Raw genomic sequence first — 19,200 nt, 5'->3', positions numbered from 1 at the left:
ATCCTGGGCTTTGTGGGTCTTCTAATATATGTTTTGTTCTTTCTATTTTGAATACTATATAATGCTACAAAAGTCTGAGGTAGAAATAAAGGAGTTCTATTTTTCTTCTTTTTCCCCCCTTTTTCTTGTTTCCTTTCTTTGATTAGTTAATATTATGCCATCTTTCCCTAATCGGTGAGCCCTCTTATAAATATAGATTTTCAAAAGCCCTTTTGGTGTCTTTCACACATTTCATAAGTTATTAAGATTTAGCCTTCTTGATATTATTCCTATAACCTCATTATAGTCTTCCATTTGCCTTTCATTGTTAATATACCTTGCACTTATTTACACATTCTGTGTATTTTGAATTTTGAATTTATTGAGCTCCCTGTGTGGGTAAACAGTTTGCCTGGGATCTATCTTCATATTCATTCCATAGGGGAAAGTTTGTCGCTACATGTGAAAAACTAAAACTTTCAAAAACGACTACTGCATGTAAACTATCTCCTCTTATGAGTCTCAGAAACAGAATCAGGCCCGTCTTTTATCTGAACTGTTCAGATCCTACTTTTCTCAGTGTGAAGCACCTGTCGACAAGCCAGTGTCCCCTTTCCACATGGCCTTAATTCCTGAATTAGCTAATTTAGCTCAGCGAAGGCGTCAGGCTCTTTTGTTATCATTTAATTCTCTTTTGTGAAGAAGAATTAAGCCCAACTTATCTCATAACTTCTTTAACTTTCAGAGACAAAATTCCCAGTTTAAAGAAGTGTTTTCTCAACATCAGTATTCAGTGGGAGATGTAAATCAAATCCCCCCTGCCCTCCAGGATGGCTATATTAAGAAGATGGATGTTTGGAGGGGAGGTGGCAAATTTGCAACGCTTAGACACCACCAGTGGGAATGTAAAATGGCACAGCCACTTTGGGAAACAGTTGGGCAGCTCCTCAAAAAGTAAACAGTGTCACCATAGGCCTCAGCCATTCCACTCCTAGGTATGTACCTAGGAGAACTGAAAAGAGATGTTTCCACAAAGGCTTGTGTACAAATACTCAATATCCTTAGTAGCCCCAAAACAGAAAACAACCCAAATGTCCATCAACGGATGAATGGATAAACCCAATGTGGCATATCTGTGTAATGGAGTATTATTTGGTCATACACAGGAATGAAGTACTGATACGTGCCACAACATGAATGAACCCTGAAACCATTATGCAAGAAAAAAGCCAGACACTAAAGGCCACATATTACAGGATTCTATGATTCTGTTTATATGAAATTTCCAGGATAGGCAAATTCATAAAGAAAGAAAATCAAATAGTGGTTCCAGGGGCTGAGGAGAGGAAGGCATGGGGAGTTACTGCTAATGGGTATGGGGTTTGTTTTGAGGGTAATTAAAATGTTCTGGAACTAGATAGTGGCAATGGTTGCACAACCTTGTGAATATACAAAATCCACTCAATTGTAAAAAATGAAAAACCAAAGAATCTAAATATTTTTTTTTGCTATTAGAAGAAATAGATTTCTTCCAGCTGCCAAAATGATTAAACTTTCCTATCATCATGTACTTTGACCCCTTATAAATTTGGAAACCCACAACAGGAAAATACCTCATGTATTCTTCTAACTGGATTTTCTACAGCCTACCACAATAAGAAAAATTTTCTTATCCTCTTACCTCCACTGAATTCTCTTCATCTTATTTTTATTCTTTCACTTATGGAGTGCTATATGGAATATATCTTTTTATATTCAGTGTTTCTTTTACTTGATTTGTTGCTTTGGAGCAAAGTAGAATAATTCAATATACTTAATATGTTTTATTGCCCTGTTTAGTTGTGAGGGCCACCTTATTTTCTCTCTTGTGGCTTGAGGTCAATTTGGTTTCCATTTCAAATTCACTTTACTGGTTATAAAGATTAAAACCAAAGATAGCTAGTTAAAGGAGGTTTGCCTCTGTGAAGTGCGACTGGAGAGGAACAGAAAGCTGTTGCCTTTTATCGGATGCTCTTCAACTGGGTTTGTTACCCTCTAGATATCCTAATAATAGTCTTGAGACTTAGAACATGATAGATGGGAAAATTAAACCCTGTTACACACAGAGTTAAGTTAGGAGGGAGAGAGAACAGAGAGAGATAAGTAATAGAATCATATTAAATATAGATTTGGGGTAGGGAGTCTATGGATCTACCCAAACTTCTTTTTTTTCCTCCCCGTGTTCACAAATATTTGCAGCTTCCCTTTGAGGCATGATTCAGTCAGGCAAGTAAGCAAGGTGTGGTTCTTATCCTTTGGGACCGTGCTGGCTCAGCCATGAGATGACACTTCACACAGATAACTGGCGAGCAGGATGGTTCATGGCGGGGCCCTCATGGGTTATGTAGACAACAGGGGCCGGAATGCAGGGGTGGGCCCGATCACATCCCGGGGTGTCTGCAGGATCACAGAGGAGGAGGCACTCCAGTGGAAAGGTGGGTTCTTTTTAAAAAGTACAAACTAGAAGGAAGAAAATCATATTCTAGGCAGAAAAATAGTACAGAAAAGGTACAGAGGCAAGAAAGCATGTGATGCATCTCTCAGAAGGTAAGAAAATGGATTCATTCAGCTGGAGCATAAAATTTGCATGAAAGACTAATGAAGATAAAACTGGGAGGTGAGGTGGTGCTGTTGTGGAGATGGTTAACCTGAAGGCAATGACGAGTCACTGAAGTTCTTAGACTGGGTGGAAATATGACCTGCCCAGTGTTTTAAAGATGAACATCAATGATCAGTGGGATAGGTGAGAAGGAGAGGCTGAAAGCATGGAACCTGGTTAGGGTGGCGACAAATATGAATGGAAAAGAGGAGAAAGATAGGAAGAAGATTTGAAGGAAGAAGACATTAAATTGACTCGACAATTCTCTACATTTCTACGTAGGTTATAAACAGATTCCAATCCTAAGAAGTTCTGGGTATCTACCGCCATCCATCTGATGTGGGTTGGAACACCAGTGGATCTGACACCATTCTGCTTGTTAGTGGTTCATTATTTGGAGAGAGGCAGATAGACACAAAATATAGGTCATTCAAAAGCTATTTTCATTGGGATTTGAAAAGAGTTCTGTGCATTCATCACCTTCCTAGTGCTGTTGGCTCTCCCTGGTACTGAAATGAGTCTCTTATCGGAACTGACAGCTTTCACATTGGATGAAAGGGCCCCGCAACTCACAGGACTGCAGGGGCACGCTTGCCACTATCATAGTGTAGAATTCATAAAGTGAATAACCACTTGTAAACTATCAGTTCCAGAATGAGGCTAAGGGCCCAATTTTGTGACAGAAAACTAGGGGAAATGTGCCTGCGCGGGGATCTCTGGGGAGAATGGGCACCAGTATGTTCCTCCCACTGTGACCCCTACAAAAGCGGCTCTCATCCTGGGAAGAGCACCTGGCATGTGTGGAAGTGGTGCCAAGATAGGCTCCCCCATGGCAGGGAGCCCGGCGTGAGGCTACAAAGAGGGAACCAAGACAGAGGAGATTTTCATTCAAACCCAAGGGTCCTCAAATCAAATCCTGGCTGTGAAAACAGATTTCCTCCTACAATAGCATTTCCTGTCTCAGTGTGAATGGAGGTGTGACGGTGTGTGCTGCGTGCACCAGTGCACATTTTGCTCCCCAGAGACCCCAGCCTGGCTCGTTGGCGGGTCTGAGGCCAGATGGAAGCAGTTAGTTCAGGAAATAAGAAATTCACCTGCTTTGTCAAACCATCCATAGTCATTGACCTATCTGGGTAGACTTCCCAAATCATTCAAACATCAAGAATGTGTGGATAGGTGATGTTCACACATGCAATGTGCCTTTCACATGAGTATGTCCCTCTGCCTTATTTGGTCTGAAAGAATACAGCAGAGTCTACACCCACAGCATGCAGATGAGGATTTGGGAGCACTGTGTACAGGAGCTGACTTCCTTTATATAGAAACTCCAAGCAGCAGATGCAATTCTTGGGGTATTCAGATTTCAATGGAGATTGTCCTACCTGCACTCGGGCCCCACCCTGCTCCTTGTCACTGTGGTCAACATTTCTGTGCACAGAGGCAGTCCTCCCTTTCGTAATGTGAAACTGGCCAGATTGGGGAGCGCTGGGTAGACATCAGGAGGGCTCCGGATTGCTTCCTACCTTGGCAGGCACCCTGAACTCTCCATACTCTTTCAGCAGTTCCTGAGTTTCCTCTGTGGTCTCTCCGGGGGAGGTATGTGTTGAGAGGTAATATTCACCAGTTTCTTGGATCCAGTCCAGTGCCTGTGGGAGGAAACAACCCACCCAGTCCCCCAAAAGTCAGCTGTCAATTGGAAAACATGCATTGTTACAGTGTTTGGGACAGTGTGACGGACCCAGAAAATGCTGGCACCATTTGATCAGTGTGCAGCTTGGAAGCTGGTTTTAGGACTGAGCCCTCTCCCGTTAGACTTGGAACATCCTACCAGTAAGAGAGTGTCTCATCCTTGTCTTCTAGGCCAGGCCCAGCATCGTCCATGAGCTCTTAGAGGCAATCTGACCCCAGCATCTTCTCCCAACTCCTGGGAGAGTGCGGGTAGAGGCTGAAGGACTGCTAAATGACAGTCTGTTCTCCTTCCTCTCTTCGGCACCACCTCCCATCTCTATTCTGCCTGCTGCTGTGACCCACCTCTGGACTGTCCCGTGCCGTGGTCATCTGGGTGTCCACCCCAGTCCCCAGAAGTGAGGCAAAGCCAGGGCAAGCTGTGGACATACCTGCTTAGCACTGCGCTCAAACACCACATATTGCTGGCACTGGTCTAACCGCCGCTTCTTCAAGGTCCAGAAGTGCAGGACACGATTCTCCCTCTGTAAGAGCTCGCTCAAGATGGCTGTGGGGCAGAGAAGAGGAGCGCTGCTCTGGGAGGGCTCTGAGCAAATCTGCACACCCCCAGGACCAGATAACTGTGACTTGCAAGTCTCCCCATGGGACTAATCCAGGCACCAGATGTGGGGAAACAAAAGCTTGGTCCATAGGGGAGCAAGATCAGGGGGCATGAGGTGAGCGCCCATTGATGAAGTTCCATCAGCTAAGGGAGGAAGAGGATGCCCCCAGGGTCACTTAAAAGTGACCCTGATTTTCTTCATACCAAAGCCAGTCCTTGATGGTAAGAGACCTTGGGAGGTATCAGGTCTTAAAATAACTAGCTCAGTTGGCCCTTGGAGCCTACAGACAGTGAGGGGACTTGATAAGAGTCCCAACCACTCCCGAGTGCTGGGAGAAGGTGGAAGAGGAATAACAGCTTGAGGAACGGTATAACTGCCTAGATAACCTGGGTCCTGAGCCACACCCTCTGCCCCGTACAAGCAGCTGTGCACACACAGCAGAGTCTTGAAATCATGGGCATAGGGAAGCTGTGCTGGAATCACATCTCTAGGTCCAAATTTCCACGCTAAGAAAAGGTGAACACTTTTCTCATGTTACCTCTAATGATGTCAAGTGAGAGGACATGCACCAGGCATGAGGCACCACGAGAAGTCACGGCAGGTGTTTGTCCATGCCATGTCCCTCCCTCCTCCTGTCATTCCAGCAGCAGCTGGCCACATGCCTATGTTTCCTATGTGTTTTAATAATGTCCTCTATGCTTGAAGCACTCACATTTAGTTTGTATTATGTCTGTGTCCTGCTTCCTGGCAACTCTGTTAGATACTGATAAAATATACAATAATGATGATATGAAAAAATAATATTTATTAAGCACTTGCGAGGTAGCAAGCACATATCCTCATGATACTTTGTGATGCACACACCATATTACCTTCATTTACAGATGAAGTAAGGGAGGTACAGAGAGGCTAAGGCTTGTCCAGGGTCATTCAGATAGGAATGTTGGCCTCGGAGTCTCAGTCCTTAGCCACCTGGTCCCCCGGATTAGAGGGGCTGAGAAGCACAGACTACTGTGCTTTACAAGAAAGGGCACAACCAAATCACAGTGCTTGTACTTTGAACTTGTAGTGCATCCTCTTGGAAGGACAGAATCTGTCTTTCTTCCTTTAGGCTGAGAACCTTTATAGGTCTCAATTAATCACCAATCCCAGTATGTGTGCCTTTATTATGTAACTTTTTAGTTCCTCCCCAAAGAGACAAATTGCCCTGCCCTAGGGCTCAGCCATGTGACCTGTTACGGCAAATGTGTCATTAACAGGTGTTTTACAAGCAGGAACTTAGTGTGCTTCTGCACATGACCTTGCCATCACCACTATGAGTCTTCCGGGGAAACCATTTCTCCTTCAACTGGGCTCCCAGAATTGATACATGTGGAACAGGCAAGAGCCCAACCTGTAGCAAAGGCACCAAGCCAGCCAAGACTTGCAGCGAGAGACAAAGCTGCGTTGCTGAGCCCAGCCAAGACCCCAGCCAACAAGCAGTCACTTGAACAATACATGCTTACAGTTGTATGTCACTGAATTTTTGCTTGTTATGCCGTAATAATTGCACCCGTAACAAAAACATAAAATAAGTGTTCCTGGCCTTGGGTCCAGGCAGCAGGGGGAAAGGAAATAGGTATAGGAGAAATTATAGGTCCCTGCTTAGTTGGAAGCTTCAACTGGACAAAGACAAGTAAGAACCTGTGTTTATTTTCATCTTTTTGCCTCCTAATCCTTGTTATGCTCACTGCAGAATCTTCTGCGGTGGTTAAGAGAATCATCCCTGATCAGGCAAAACCCCTAGAGTTTCAGATTTCATTTCTCCCCCTTCTGGAAAGCTTTCCTGTGGACACAACAACCTGCCCAGCATATCCTGCTCGTTCTGGGTGCCTGCCACTCCTGGAACAGTGAGGGGGGGTGGGGGGCACGTGCTCTCTCTGCAGGCGGTTGGCCTCACCCAGACTGCTGCCTGCATTGTAATGTGCGGGAAGGACAGGGTGACATAGTGCCAGCCACCCCCAGGTCCCCTGACCTCAAACAGGGAGCACATCTGGAAAGGGAACCCTGCTTCTTTCTTCTCTGCAGCAAATTTTATTCCTAAATTTAATTCTTCTCAGTGGTCTCTGATCTTCCCATCTCTTGAGCTCTCTGACCAGGGAGGGAGGCCCTTCCTATGGCAGATTAGCGCCACCCACTCCTCAGCCCTCAGCCTGTCCCCACCCCTCACTCCATGTCAGTTTCTGCTCCCGCCCTAGTCTCCATCTCCAGACTTGCAGTCCTCTGCTGTGTCAGGATGTCAGGATGACACTTGTTAAATTCTTCACCCACTCAGAGGCTAATTCCTGCGTGGCCCAGCATCAGTGATACCAACAGTACTCATTTAAGCTGAATGTGGTAACTGATAAGCAATTATTAAAGATTACTGTTTGTTTCTATAACTGTAGATTTTATAGAATTCAGAGAGATATTAAAGATTATCTAGACCAGTACTTATCTAAATTTTATGTGCACACAAAGCATCTGCTTGGGTTGGGGAGTAAGAGCTCTTGCCAAAACGCAGTTTCTCACCCAGTAGGTCCAGGCAGGGCCTGGGATTCAGTGCTTCTCACACGTTCCTAGGTGACACCAAAGCTGCTGGTCTGGGGACCACATTTTAAGGAGCAAGAGTTCCAGACACCCTCCATTTTAAAATATGAAAATGGGGATTCGGGGTCACTCAGTTGGTTAACACCTGACTTCAGCTCAGGTCATGATCTCACGGTTGGTGAGTTCAAGCCTTGCATCAGGTGAGCCCTGCTTTGGGATTCTCTCTCTTTCTCTCTGCTACTAGCTCACTCGTGCTCTCTTGCCAAAAATGAAATGAAAGGAAATGAAATTAAGTGAAGTGAAATGAAATATAAAATAAATAAAATAAGAAATTAAAATTGTAAAAGCTTACACACTAAGTCATAAAGCCAGGATTAGAACTTGGTTTTATGCTTCTCAAACTGTGTCTTGTTTCTGGGCTGTAAGATACTCTAGTCTTGTGCTCTTCAATATATGTTACCCATATCTGGCTATTCACATATAAGTTAGTTAATATTCAATAGAAGGAACAAATTTAGTTCCTCAGTTGCATTAGCTACATTTCAAGTGCTCAGTAGCCCATGTGACTAGTGGCTACTATACACACAGCATAGATATAGGCCGTTTCTTTTACTTCATAAAATTCTGTTAAGTGGTGTTCTAGATCAAGATTAATGAAAATGTGCCGGGAAATTATGTATTCATTTTTCCATTCCAAATCCCAATGCATGTTTGAAACTTACCCAGGAATCACCACTGCCCATGCCATCCCACCTCAATCTTTTTCTTATCTAAGGAGAAGAATCAGAAAATCTGAGATCACATACAGACCAGATACACAGCCGGCGGTCAGTGCTGCCGACAGCTCGCGGCTGAAGCACCCACACTGACCTTTCACTTGCTGCTCAGGTCCCCGCGTGTGGCTGGCGGCACTAGGCATGCTGACGTTGTTCCTGTGGATGTACTTGAGAAACACTTCAGCATTCCGCCGTGCCAGGGTACAAGCCTGAGAGAGACAAAGGTGTGAGGACCCCAGAGGGTGCAGGTGGTCTAGGACACTGGAAGAGGGGTGTCGGTGGTAAGGTTTCTGGAGCTCTGGGGAAGCAGGGCCCTGGAGGCCACTTATGGCTCACAGACACTCCAATCCAAACTTTTGTGGAGGAAAGAGTCACTCCCTGGGCCTCTCCCCTTTCCATCCCAGCTCAAAATCAGAAATCAGCCATCCCTTAACTCCCTGTATGTTGATTCAGTATTACTAATGTCATGGTTACTGTCTCAGGCTGGTTTTCTTCTGCTACTAGAATGCCCCTTATATGACCACAGGGGTAAGTCACTTTAACATTAGTCTAATTTAGACTTGAGAAAGCAAATTTGGTAAACTAACCTATTAATCATATATTCCATATCCAAATGGAAACTATTCACATTAAAAAAACTTAGTTCATAAAATCCACACCCATCTCAGGGACACTAATATCCTATTCCTGGGAAATATGGATCTACACATGGGACTAAGAGCCATTACACCACCCTCTTGACAATTTGCATTAGCTGTGCATGGCAGAGAGGACAGGTCACATTCTCCTTGTCCCTGTAGAGGAGATCCAGGCCTAGAACAGGCAGGAATCATGAGGCAGATCAGGGCTAGAATCTAGGACTGCTGAGAGATTATTCCTAGCTTCTCTCAAGGCCAAAGTATTTCTGAACTTCTTTAAAGAACAGGGTTTTGTTTTTTTTTTTTTCTGCTGCAAAAGTAATACAGCAGCATCCCCTTATCCACAGAGTCCATCTCTACAATGTCAGTTACCCCCAGTCAACTGCGGGCCAGAAGCAGGTGGTCCTCCTTCTGATGGATTGTCAGAAGGTCATAGTAGCCTACTGCCACATCATAGTGCTGACGTCATCCACCTCACTTCATCTCGTCTCTAGGCATTTTACCATTTCACACCATCACAAGAAGGGTGAGTACAGTCCAGTGAGATATTCTGAAAGACCACACTCATAACTTTTATTACTGCAAATTGTTATTAATGTTCTATTTATTATCAGTTATTGTTGTTCAACTCTTACTGTGCCTAATCTATAAATTAAATGTTATCATAGGTGTATACACATAGGGAAATGCATAGTAGGTTCAGGAATCCACTGGGGGTTTTGGAACATATCCCCCATGGATAAGGGGACTATGCTACATGATAGTCCACTAATTAAAAATTTTTTTTCAAGTTTATTTATTTTGAGAGAGAGAGACAGACAGAGAGGGAGAGAGCAGGGGAGGGGCAGAGGGAGAGGGAGAGAGAGAACCACAGGCAGACTCTGTGCTGTTAGCACAGAGTCCGATATGGGGCTCAAACTCACAAACTGTGAGATAATGACCTGAGGCAAAACCAAGAGTAGGATAGTTAACTGACTAAGCCACCCAGATATCCCAATAGTCCACTAATTTTTAATCTACAGTTTTCAACTGTCAAATTTTGACACCTTTATACATTTAGCAACTGATTCTATAAATTATATTGTAAAAAATTATTTTTAATTTTGCAATAGCAATGGTTTCTGGAAGCTCTGGCAAAAGACTATTGGTGAGTCTATCCACCATGAAGTCCATTAATTTAAATGCTGGACGGTGGTCCGAAGCTAAAGTATCCAACATAGATCAACTAATACATATAAATGGAGAACTCAGTGTCTGTCTATTGGGCATTTAATTCCCACAGCAATAGGGAATTTCTCACCTATGATTTTAGGCACATATGGAAAATATTTTCTTTTTTCTTTGAAAGAAATCTGTAATTTTATGAAGTAATATCTTTATACCTCTTTTAAAATTCTTTGATACGCTCCACTTAAATTATTGTTTTAAACTTTGTTTTATAGTAGAAAAGACTTTTAAAATCTCTTAAGCCCAGTATAGAACACTTTTTATTTAATCTTAACAGTAAGAGCTGATTACTGAGGGTGCTGATTGAATGCAGGTGCAGGTGCCTGATAGTTAGGAGGAGTGCAGGGAGAAGCCATCTTAAAAGGAGAGAGAGAGGAAAAAAAGTAAAACTCAAAGAGGTGGTCAAGTAGAGAAAATCCCTAATAAAAGAAAGTCAGTTAATTACAGAATTATAGAAAAGCAGTAGCAACACGTCAGAGTATAAAAATTCTCTTTGTACTTTCAGAAACCTGAAAGGAAGCAGAACATGAAAGCAAGAAATTTGAGAGTAAACAGAGCCTTTAGATAAGTTTTGACACAGACGACTCTGGCAGAGAGAAGATCAAAGGCTAGAAGAAAGAGGCTTACTAGGACCTTCCACACCGGCTGAAAGCCTGCTCAGAGCAGGACTGGGCTTCCTCCCTGAGAAACCAGGGCTCTATTAAAAACAAAACACAAAATGAGGTATTTCTCTCTTCACGCAACAGGATAAATAAGTGGTGCTATACCCATTGGTTACTGATAATTGTTAGATTCATAAATAAGGTGTCTAAATTTATTTAATTCTTGCCCTAAAATTTGCATTCATTTATAAAATATTTATTTTAATACTGATTTAAAACTGTGCTTATATATTTCTTTCTTTTTAAAAATATTTTTTAAAGTAATCTCTACACCCAACATGGAGGCTCAAACTGATGACCCAAAATTGAGAGTCACGTGCTCTACTGACTGAGCCGACCAGGTGCCCCTAGGCTTATATATTTCAATTAAGAATATTTTTACAAACCAAGCATCATTTGTATATTTTTCTCAATTAACAACATCAACAGGATGTCATGATATTCGAACATGGCACCAATAGTAATGGTATATAATAACTGCCTAGGCGTCTAGAAAGTGCTGAGAGAAATAAATAATATTTGAAGTGTAACTTTTCAACCGTTCAAACTAACCAGCCAGTATCTTCTTTTATCTTCTCTACAAATACCTCTGTTGAGATAAGAAGTGAGGAAAAACAGGGGGATGGAAAGCCCTTATGATGATGCCTGTGTGTGTGACAGAGCAGAATGGAGATGAAAGAGCAAGGCTAATGTCCCAGACCATGGATGACAATGTGCTCTCACCTTGAGAAAGGCCTCCTTTTGTTCCAAGTGTTTACTGATGAGTGGGATGACGTGGTCCATCTCTGCTGCGGGTCCTGGTTTGTCTCGTCCGCCACACCAGTCCTCATCTCTCCGGTATTCTTGCTCTAAACTTTCCAGGACACTGCAGACCTAATGAACCAAGGAGGAAAGGGTCCATTGACTGATCGGTCAGGAAGGATTTTCTGAGCACCTTCAGCTGACAGAACCCTGCACAGGTGACATGTTTTGTTTCAAGTTCAGTTTGTAGATGTAGAACATGCAGTGCCTCCTGGGACATCTAAGAGATGTCCAGGACGTCTCCCAAGTGGAGCTTCAGAGACTTGGAACCATCTTCTGACAGTTGTTGGCCAAGGGCTGAAGCTATGGGGTTCATGACATCACTCAGGGAGAGTGTACAGAGTAAGAAAGGAAGACAGACTAGTATTTTGGTGTGTGTGTGTCGGGGGGGCTCAACGTGTTTTTTGTATATTTTACTGCTGGAACCTCATGAGGGTTCTGTGAATGTGGCGGAGCAGGAAAATGAAGTTTAGAGAAGATACTAGGGTTGCCTAACCATCTGTCCTTGCCCTATAGGAAGTAGCCCCACACAGAAATAAAGGAGGAAGTGGGCCTGTGTTGCAGGATTTAGGGGTCCTAAGTGAATGTTTTCTTTCCCTCTCCTTGGCAAACGCATCCCAGCAAAAATGTCTTGAGCTACTATCATAAAGTAATGACAACTTCAAGCCTTCTATTAGAAAATGTGCACTTCTTTCAGAAGATAACAAATTCGGGTTAACTTAAAAGATAGTGGTTTTCAAAGTGTTAAGAGGCTATGCTCTAAAAGCAAGAGTGTTTCAAATGGGACTTGGATGGAAGTCAGGTTGGGTGTGACAGAAGGGGACCTAGGGAAGAGTGCAGGAAAGAGAAACTCATATTCCTATACTTTCTTTTACTAGGCTTTGAAAGGCTGGCTACGGCAGCAGGGAGAAGAGCTACAACATATCCCAGGTCTCCGTCACCTGAGAAGGCCGTCCCCTTGGATGAGGAGTGTGGTACTGGACAGGATGTTAAGTGAGTGACGAACTGAGCTGAAATACGTTGCAGTCAGATCACCCTCGTGGCCAACATGCTCCCCATGTCACGAGAGGCCTGTCCCTGAATTCTGCCTTCTCCAGCACATGCCTCTCCTCATGAGATGTGTGAACATGTGTAGGAAGGCCCATGTCTTGAGAGAAAATGGATTACAGACACACAAAAACCTTAAGAGCACTTAAGGCCTGGCCCATGATAATACTGAACTAAAAACCAATTTGGGAGCTAGAGGAAATGAAAAGTTTAGCAAGCATAAATCCTTTAACAGGTCAAAAAAACAGAAGTCCAGAGAGGTAAGGTGGCCTTTGGCAAGGTCAGTTCAGGGTCAAATTTCCAGACTCCTTAATATACAGCTTTGTCCCCTACAGCATCTTGAGCCATTAATAACTAAAAGTGATGTATGATACTAGATCGGGATTAAAGCTCATTAAAAAAAATCTGGATACAGCTATTTTCTGTTTGTCACAAGCTCACACTGCCACTCCACGTTTATGAAAGACCTATGTTAGTTAGTACCTGTTTTTGCAAACTGAAAGAAACATGAGGTGGGTTTTGGTTTCATGAAGAAAGAGCACTTGTTCTGCGGGAAGCTGTCACAGAGGCAGCATGTACCCCGAACAGTGAAGATGGCCCCCCAACCTCCTCTCCCAAGAACTATACTCAGCCTCTCAGCATCCAGCTGCCACAGCTCCGAACTGTGTGAGCATCTGTGCTTCATCCTGACTTATTCTGTGCATCCGTTAGCAAGATGTGTCCTAGGTTTCAGAAAGGTCTACAAGAAGTTACTATTTGGGTCTGGGAATGTTCAAAAATTTTTTCCATATAAATTAATGGTCATTGCTTCTTTGCTTTACATCTAACTTCAGCTTACAAAAGTTTTTATAGGAACGCTCTACATACAGATAGCAGGGGAAACCTATATTCGGTTGTCCAGCATCATTTGTTGAAAAGACTTTCCTTTGCTTTTGAATTGTTGTGTCAAAAATCAACTGACTATATATTTGTGGGTCTACTTCTGGTATCTCTATTCTGTTTCATTGTGTCTATTCTTACACCAATGTCATTCTGCCTTGATCATTGTAGCTTTAGAGTAAGACTTAAAATCAGACGGGACAGTAAAAGGTTTGCATCTTGAAAGTTTTGCTGTATGTATCTCCTGCCTTCTCTCCCATGGCTGCACCATCCTACCAGTTAGACTCGTGGTCCACCAGTGACAGAGAGCTGTTTCCTCCATCAGACTGAGAGCCCCAGGAGTAAAAGTGCTGCCTGTTTTTCAGGCATAGTGCCTGACTGTGGCAGAGTAGGTTACTGTCACTCTACTTTCTTGACCTTCATAGGAGGCATATACTTCCCTGCCTCACTGATGTTGGCTTGGCCCTGAGTCTTGTTTGGGCAAAAAGGATGTTAGGACACGTAACACAAGCAGAGATTTTAGATGCAACTGCACAGTATATTTTGTGCTCTTCCACTCCAGCTTTTCACCATAAATGTGCCTCAAATATCTGTTGGTCAAGGAGGATAAAAGACGTGAGAGCAGACCTAGACCAAATCTACAAGCTCAGCCAAGATAAGCTGAACTCGAATACTTGCAAACAAAATGCTTATTGTTTTACGCCACTGAGTTGAGGGGTAGTTTGTTATACAGCCTTATCGTGGCCATAGCTGACCCATACACCCCTCAAATCTAGTATTCAGTATACACCTAATTTCTCCTTCACCTACGTCTGATGAGTTTGAGAAATTTATAAGAAGCAAGTCACATGGTTCACTTCTCTAAAAATATTATAAGGAAGCTAATTGTAGTATTTCCATATCATCATTCTATTTTCAGAGGTTAGTACTGAGAAGACTAGCTTCTTGTTAAGGGAGATACTGCAGATTTGCAGTACGAGGGGAAAAAGAAAACCCTCCATCAACATCAGTCCCTCAAAGCCCCCAGCCCCTCCCTCACCTGTTCAGAAGTTTTATAAAATGCCACGGAGGCATTGACTAGTTTGAGCCGGTCTTCCATCTTCAGCATGAGCTGCTGCCAGTGGAGGGCCACCTTCTCGGCACATTCCCGGATGGCGTCGGCATCATAGTGGCCGGCCTGGAGCAGAGCCTCAGCTTTCTGCTGTACCTGCAGGGCGCTCTGGTGCGTCTTCTGCAAGGAAGTGGCATGAAAGAGGGACTGGGCACAAGGGGAGGAGAGAGAGGTCCGTGGGAACGACCCAGGCGTGGTACAGGAGGGGGTGGAGTGAGGCGTGAGTGGAAAGATGCAGAAAAGTTAAAGAGCTTTAAATGGTGGATTCAAACATTTTGTCATGACGATTAACACATCATTGTTTTTAAAGCATATTTTCAAAAAGAACATCATGCATTTTCATTAACTGACTGCTCAGGACTCTGGCTCCTGCCCCCATTCTCCTACTTGTATCACTGGTTGTAAAGACATATCAGCAGTTTCTGTGGTAGAAAAACAGCAGCTGTGTTTAAATCTGCTCCCTGATTGGTCCATTCATGAGCCAATTTTTCTTTTCAAATCTAATCATAAAATTGTTTACTATAGTGACTTTTCAAAGGAGGTTACTGCCATAGTCCCATTTTACAGATCAAATAAACATAGCATATAAGAAAAAAAATCTCCATGTAATACAAAGTTCAGCCAACACTGCAATTATTTTAAACATTAATAATTGGTTGAAAAGGATGCCAGGAGAAGGAATAAATTTGGCAGGTTCATAAAGCCTAAGAGTAGTATCTCACTTTCCCTACCTCACCAAGGGAACAGAGCCGTATAGTAGATAATTTAGCTCAACATATAATCCCTACATTATTACATTACTTATGTTCACATTTAGGACAATATATATATTGTGGAAGGTTTATTTTCTTATTCAGCCTACATGTGGTTTGCATTCTCTGAGTTCACATTAACTGTATCAGGTGGGGAAACCAGGCTGGAGGACAGGGTGTCAGAAAGAGAGCCAAAAGGGATTAAAATTTATTAAAATAAAGTACAGATATGGATGAAACAGGACTTCAAAGAGCTAATATTATTCAACCTCAACCGCTGGGATCATTTCAACTCAATGGTGTAGTGGTAATTTGGTTTCTGCCATATTTAAGAAAGTATAGCTCAACTTCTGGGGAAAAGAGACAGCTAGCAGCCCAGTAACTTACTCTAGAACTAGTTCTGCCCTTCTTCTTGGGCAGCCAGGCAGGGACACTTCCCAAGAGCTGATCCATTTAGCACTCCCTGTGTGAGCATGATCTCTCTCCTTTTCTCCTCTACACCACCACTCCCTCTTCACCCCCATCCCAGACTGTAGTCTGCGTAGTCCTGTTTATTTTCCCTAGTCTATCAACTATCTCCTGGCTTCCCTTCCCTGTTTTGAAATCTGTACTCAGTGTGAGCTGTTTAGCATGACAGCCTCTAGCAATCTAGACTCCTTGCTTTGCCACTAAGTCAGCCCTAAATTGTGATGTCCATATCAGAATTTGAGTTCCTAAATGCTGAATACAGCTAGAAAGAATAAACTAAGAGACAGAAATGATCCTTTACAAATCCCTGATTTCTTTCTCTGTTTTACTTATTGGCACCATTTTATTTTTCCTGTCTCCTCAATAGAGGGGTACCCCAAAGTTCATTCTTGGTTTTTGTTCACTTCTGCAGAGCTCTTATTTATTCCCATGGCTACTATTATTTCCTCTTTGTAGATGATTCCTAGTATCCATCTCTCACCCTACATCTGACCCTCAACTTTAATTGTCTTTGGGTGTGAGCATGATCTGCCTGCCACACTTCTCACTCCAGGTCATTGATCTAGCTGCCTGCCCCATGTTAGACACTTACAAAGATGCATTCTTAGTAAAAGAAGTGAATGGTCTTCCTGGAGAGAGGAGGAATTCTCGCCAGTGAATGTAAATGGCTTGACTGTCCTCCCAGAGCCACCACCTTCCTCCTAGACATCTTCTCAAGCTCCACATCTAAAACAGAACTCATCCCTCTGACAGTGTCTTCCCACAGCAGTCTACCATCTACTCTCCTTGTTGTCGCCTGGAGTTCCAATAGTGACATCTTCCTTGACTGGTTCCTCACCCTGAGTCCCAGTCCAGCCCACGTCATGCCTAGACTGCTGTAGTGGTCCCAGAACTAGTCTTCTTGCTTTCCATTTCACATTTCACACAGATAAATTTGATTCCCTGTATATAAGTGCTTGGATGAAGTGACTTCTAATGTTCTTTTAGCTCTGTAACTCTAATTTGATGCTATAATATCATTCCCTCCTGTCAACTCAAAAGCCTTCATTGGTTCCCTCACGGCTATAAAGTTAAGTCCAAACTTTGAAAGATGTCATTAAAGTCTCCTCCCAATGTAGTCTGTAACAGTATCATCTACTACCTCCTTACAAAAACCCTCTGAAAACACACTATGCACTTTTTATTTTCGCTATCTTCATTCTTCCTACCTTTTAATGAACATTCCTCACTCTCTACCATTTATGGTCCAGTAGTCCTTGAGACTCAGCTCAAGTCTGGTCTCCTTTAAAAAAATGCTTTTTGGGGTGGGGGGTGCCTGGGTGGCTCAGTCAGTTGAGCAACCAACTCTTGATTACAGCTCAGGCCATGATATGTGAATTTGAGCCCTACACGGCTAGCTCTGTGCTGAGAGTGCAGAACCTGTTTGGGATTCTCTCTCTCTCCCCCCGTCTCTGCTTCTCCCCCACTCTTGCTCTCTCTCACTCTCAAAATAAATAAGTAAACTTAAAACATGTTTTGGGGAGACTTCTGGGGAAGATGGTGGAACAGAAGGATCCTAATCACAGGGGAGTTAGGAGGAGGAATGGGTAAAATAGGTAATGGGGATTAAGGGTACACTTATTATTGTGAACACTGGGTAGTGTTTGGAACTGTTGAATCGCTATATTGTACATCTGAAACTAACATAACACTGTGTGTTAACTCTATTGGAATTAATTTTTTTTAAGTTGAATAAAAAATCTTTTTGGACAGCTGGACTCACTGAAAACTACTCTCTTCTGAATTTCTATATCACTCATCTAATATTTGGCTGATTCTCCTTACTTAGCCTATGAATCTCTCATGGCAAGGACTGTGTTAAAAATCACTTTAATAACTGTTATTTATCCAAGGGTATACGTTGTACCAAGCACTGTGCTTACACATATTTGTTCTGGTTCTTATGACACTACTACAAGGTAGATATTATTCCTACTTCACAAATTAAAAAAAAATCAGGCTCAGGCTGGTTGAGTGACTTGACCAAAAATGTACAGCCAAGGAAGTGATAAAACCAGTAATAAGATTCAGGTTTGACTATTCCCAAGTTCATTCCCACCATATCAGACCACACTGTTTTTAACTCTAGCAATTAGAATGGTATCTACAGTGCTTCATTCAGAGGAAGGGTTCACCAAATGAACATTAGTGATTATGATAATTAAGTGGCTTCTCAATATATGAAATCAGCATATAATTGTCATCAAAACCCCATCATTGTGTCTTTTTCTCTGAGAGTCAAGGAATAACTCTAATTGTCCTATAATTTAGGCTATGTAATAAATCCTCTTTCTTATTATGAAACTCATTATCCTCTGATAGTCCTTGGAACTCCATCCCCTTTAATTTCCAAAATGACAAACCCTTATGCATATGACATAATCTTGCTTTGATAAGCCTGAGTCATTATTTTGCATGCATTTCTACTCTCTATTATGTAATACTATTGAATATTATATCTTTAAGACATGGATTACCAGGGATGTAAACATCTGATGTTTACATCGGAGTACATGGAAGAAAATGGAACCAAATCAATTGAATTTATTATCTAGTTTTAACTACTTTTTCTGCCATAATTCTTATGCTTAAAATCCATAAGAGGATTTCAAATAAAATAGATTTAAAAATTGAGTTTATCTGTATGATATTCACAGTTTTTGAAGTCCCATCAGCCATAACATTTTGCATACTAACAAACATTTGAATTTGTTGATAAATCTATGCTTTGGGTGTTGTGTGCTGGCTCGTTCTTTACTGTTCTGTTTTCCTGAAACCCAGGATACTTCCGTTAAAAATTCTGGTCTTCAGGGAGACCAAAACCTTAAAACCCATAAAGCCACCTAAGCTAGGGTAAGCAGACATTCTAGTCTGTCCATGATAGTTTTAGTATATGGCTATTTTTACTAGCCTGATTACTAATAATTCTCTTCTTCCCTCTCAGAAGTGTCTCAGTTTTAACAATAAATTATATGATCATCCTACCCATAGCTATTTTATTTTCCCTTCTGGAACATAGGATTCTTTCTCAGGGTCTAAGAAGTCAAATTATGTTCTCTATCAGCCATCACTTGGAAAGGTCTCAGTAAGTAATACCATCAAAATGGGCCAAGCCAAACCAGGCTAGTTAGATCCCCTTTCAACTTGCTTAAATCTTCCTTGGCATATTTTCCCCTTGATGCAGAACATGGTCTAAACCAACACGTTTAGAGAGAAGCACAGGCTCCCTGGAGAAGGAGCATATTTGAAGTTCACTATTTTATCTATGCTACAGACCCTGCTTACCCTGCATTCCCATGATCTTCCAGAAATCCTATCTGCTCTGCT

At 42.5% G+C, this 19,200-nt stretch overlaps 1 protein-coding gene across 1 annotated transcript in view; it reads right to left on the bottom strand.

The window, feature by feature from the left end:
* Positions 1-19,200, bottom strand: part of KALRN (kalirin RhoGEF kinase) — a 609,954-nt gene that overhangs the window by 206,122 nt on the left and 384,632 nt on the right. Inside the window, exons 17-21 of the mRNA XM_029938721.1 lie at positions 14,543-14,761; positions 11,500-11,649; positions 8,344-8,458; positions 4,735-4,850; positions 4,141-4,263 (exon numbers count right to left, since the gene is read on the bottom strand). Of these exons, the coding sequence (XP_029794581.1) occupies positions 4,141-4,263; positions 4,735-4,850; positions 8,344-8,458; positions 11,500-11,649; positions 14,543-14,761 (723 nt within the window). The remainder of the gene's footprint in view (positions 1-4,140; positions 4,264-4,734; positions 4,851-8,343; positions 8,459-11,499; positions 11,650-14,542; positions 14,762-19,200) is intronic.

The sequence above is a fragment of the Suricata suricatta genome, chromosome 5 (assembly GCF_006229205.1).
Source record: "Suricata suricatta isolate VVHF042 chromosome 5, meerkat_22Aug2017_6uvM2_HiC, whole genome shotgun sequence".
Classification (NCBI taxonomy): Eukaryota; Metazoa; Chordata; class Mammalia; order Carnivora; family Herpestidae; genus Suricata; species Suricata suricatta.
Note: the sequence above shows the minus strand (reverse complement) of the source record. Positions and strands in the feature narration are given on the sequence as shown.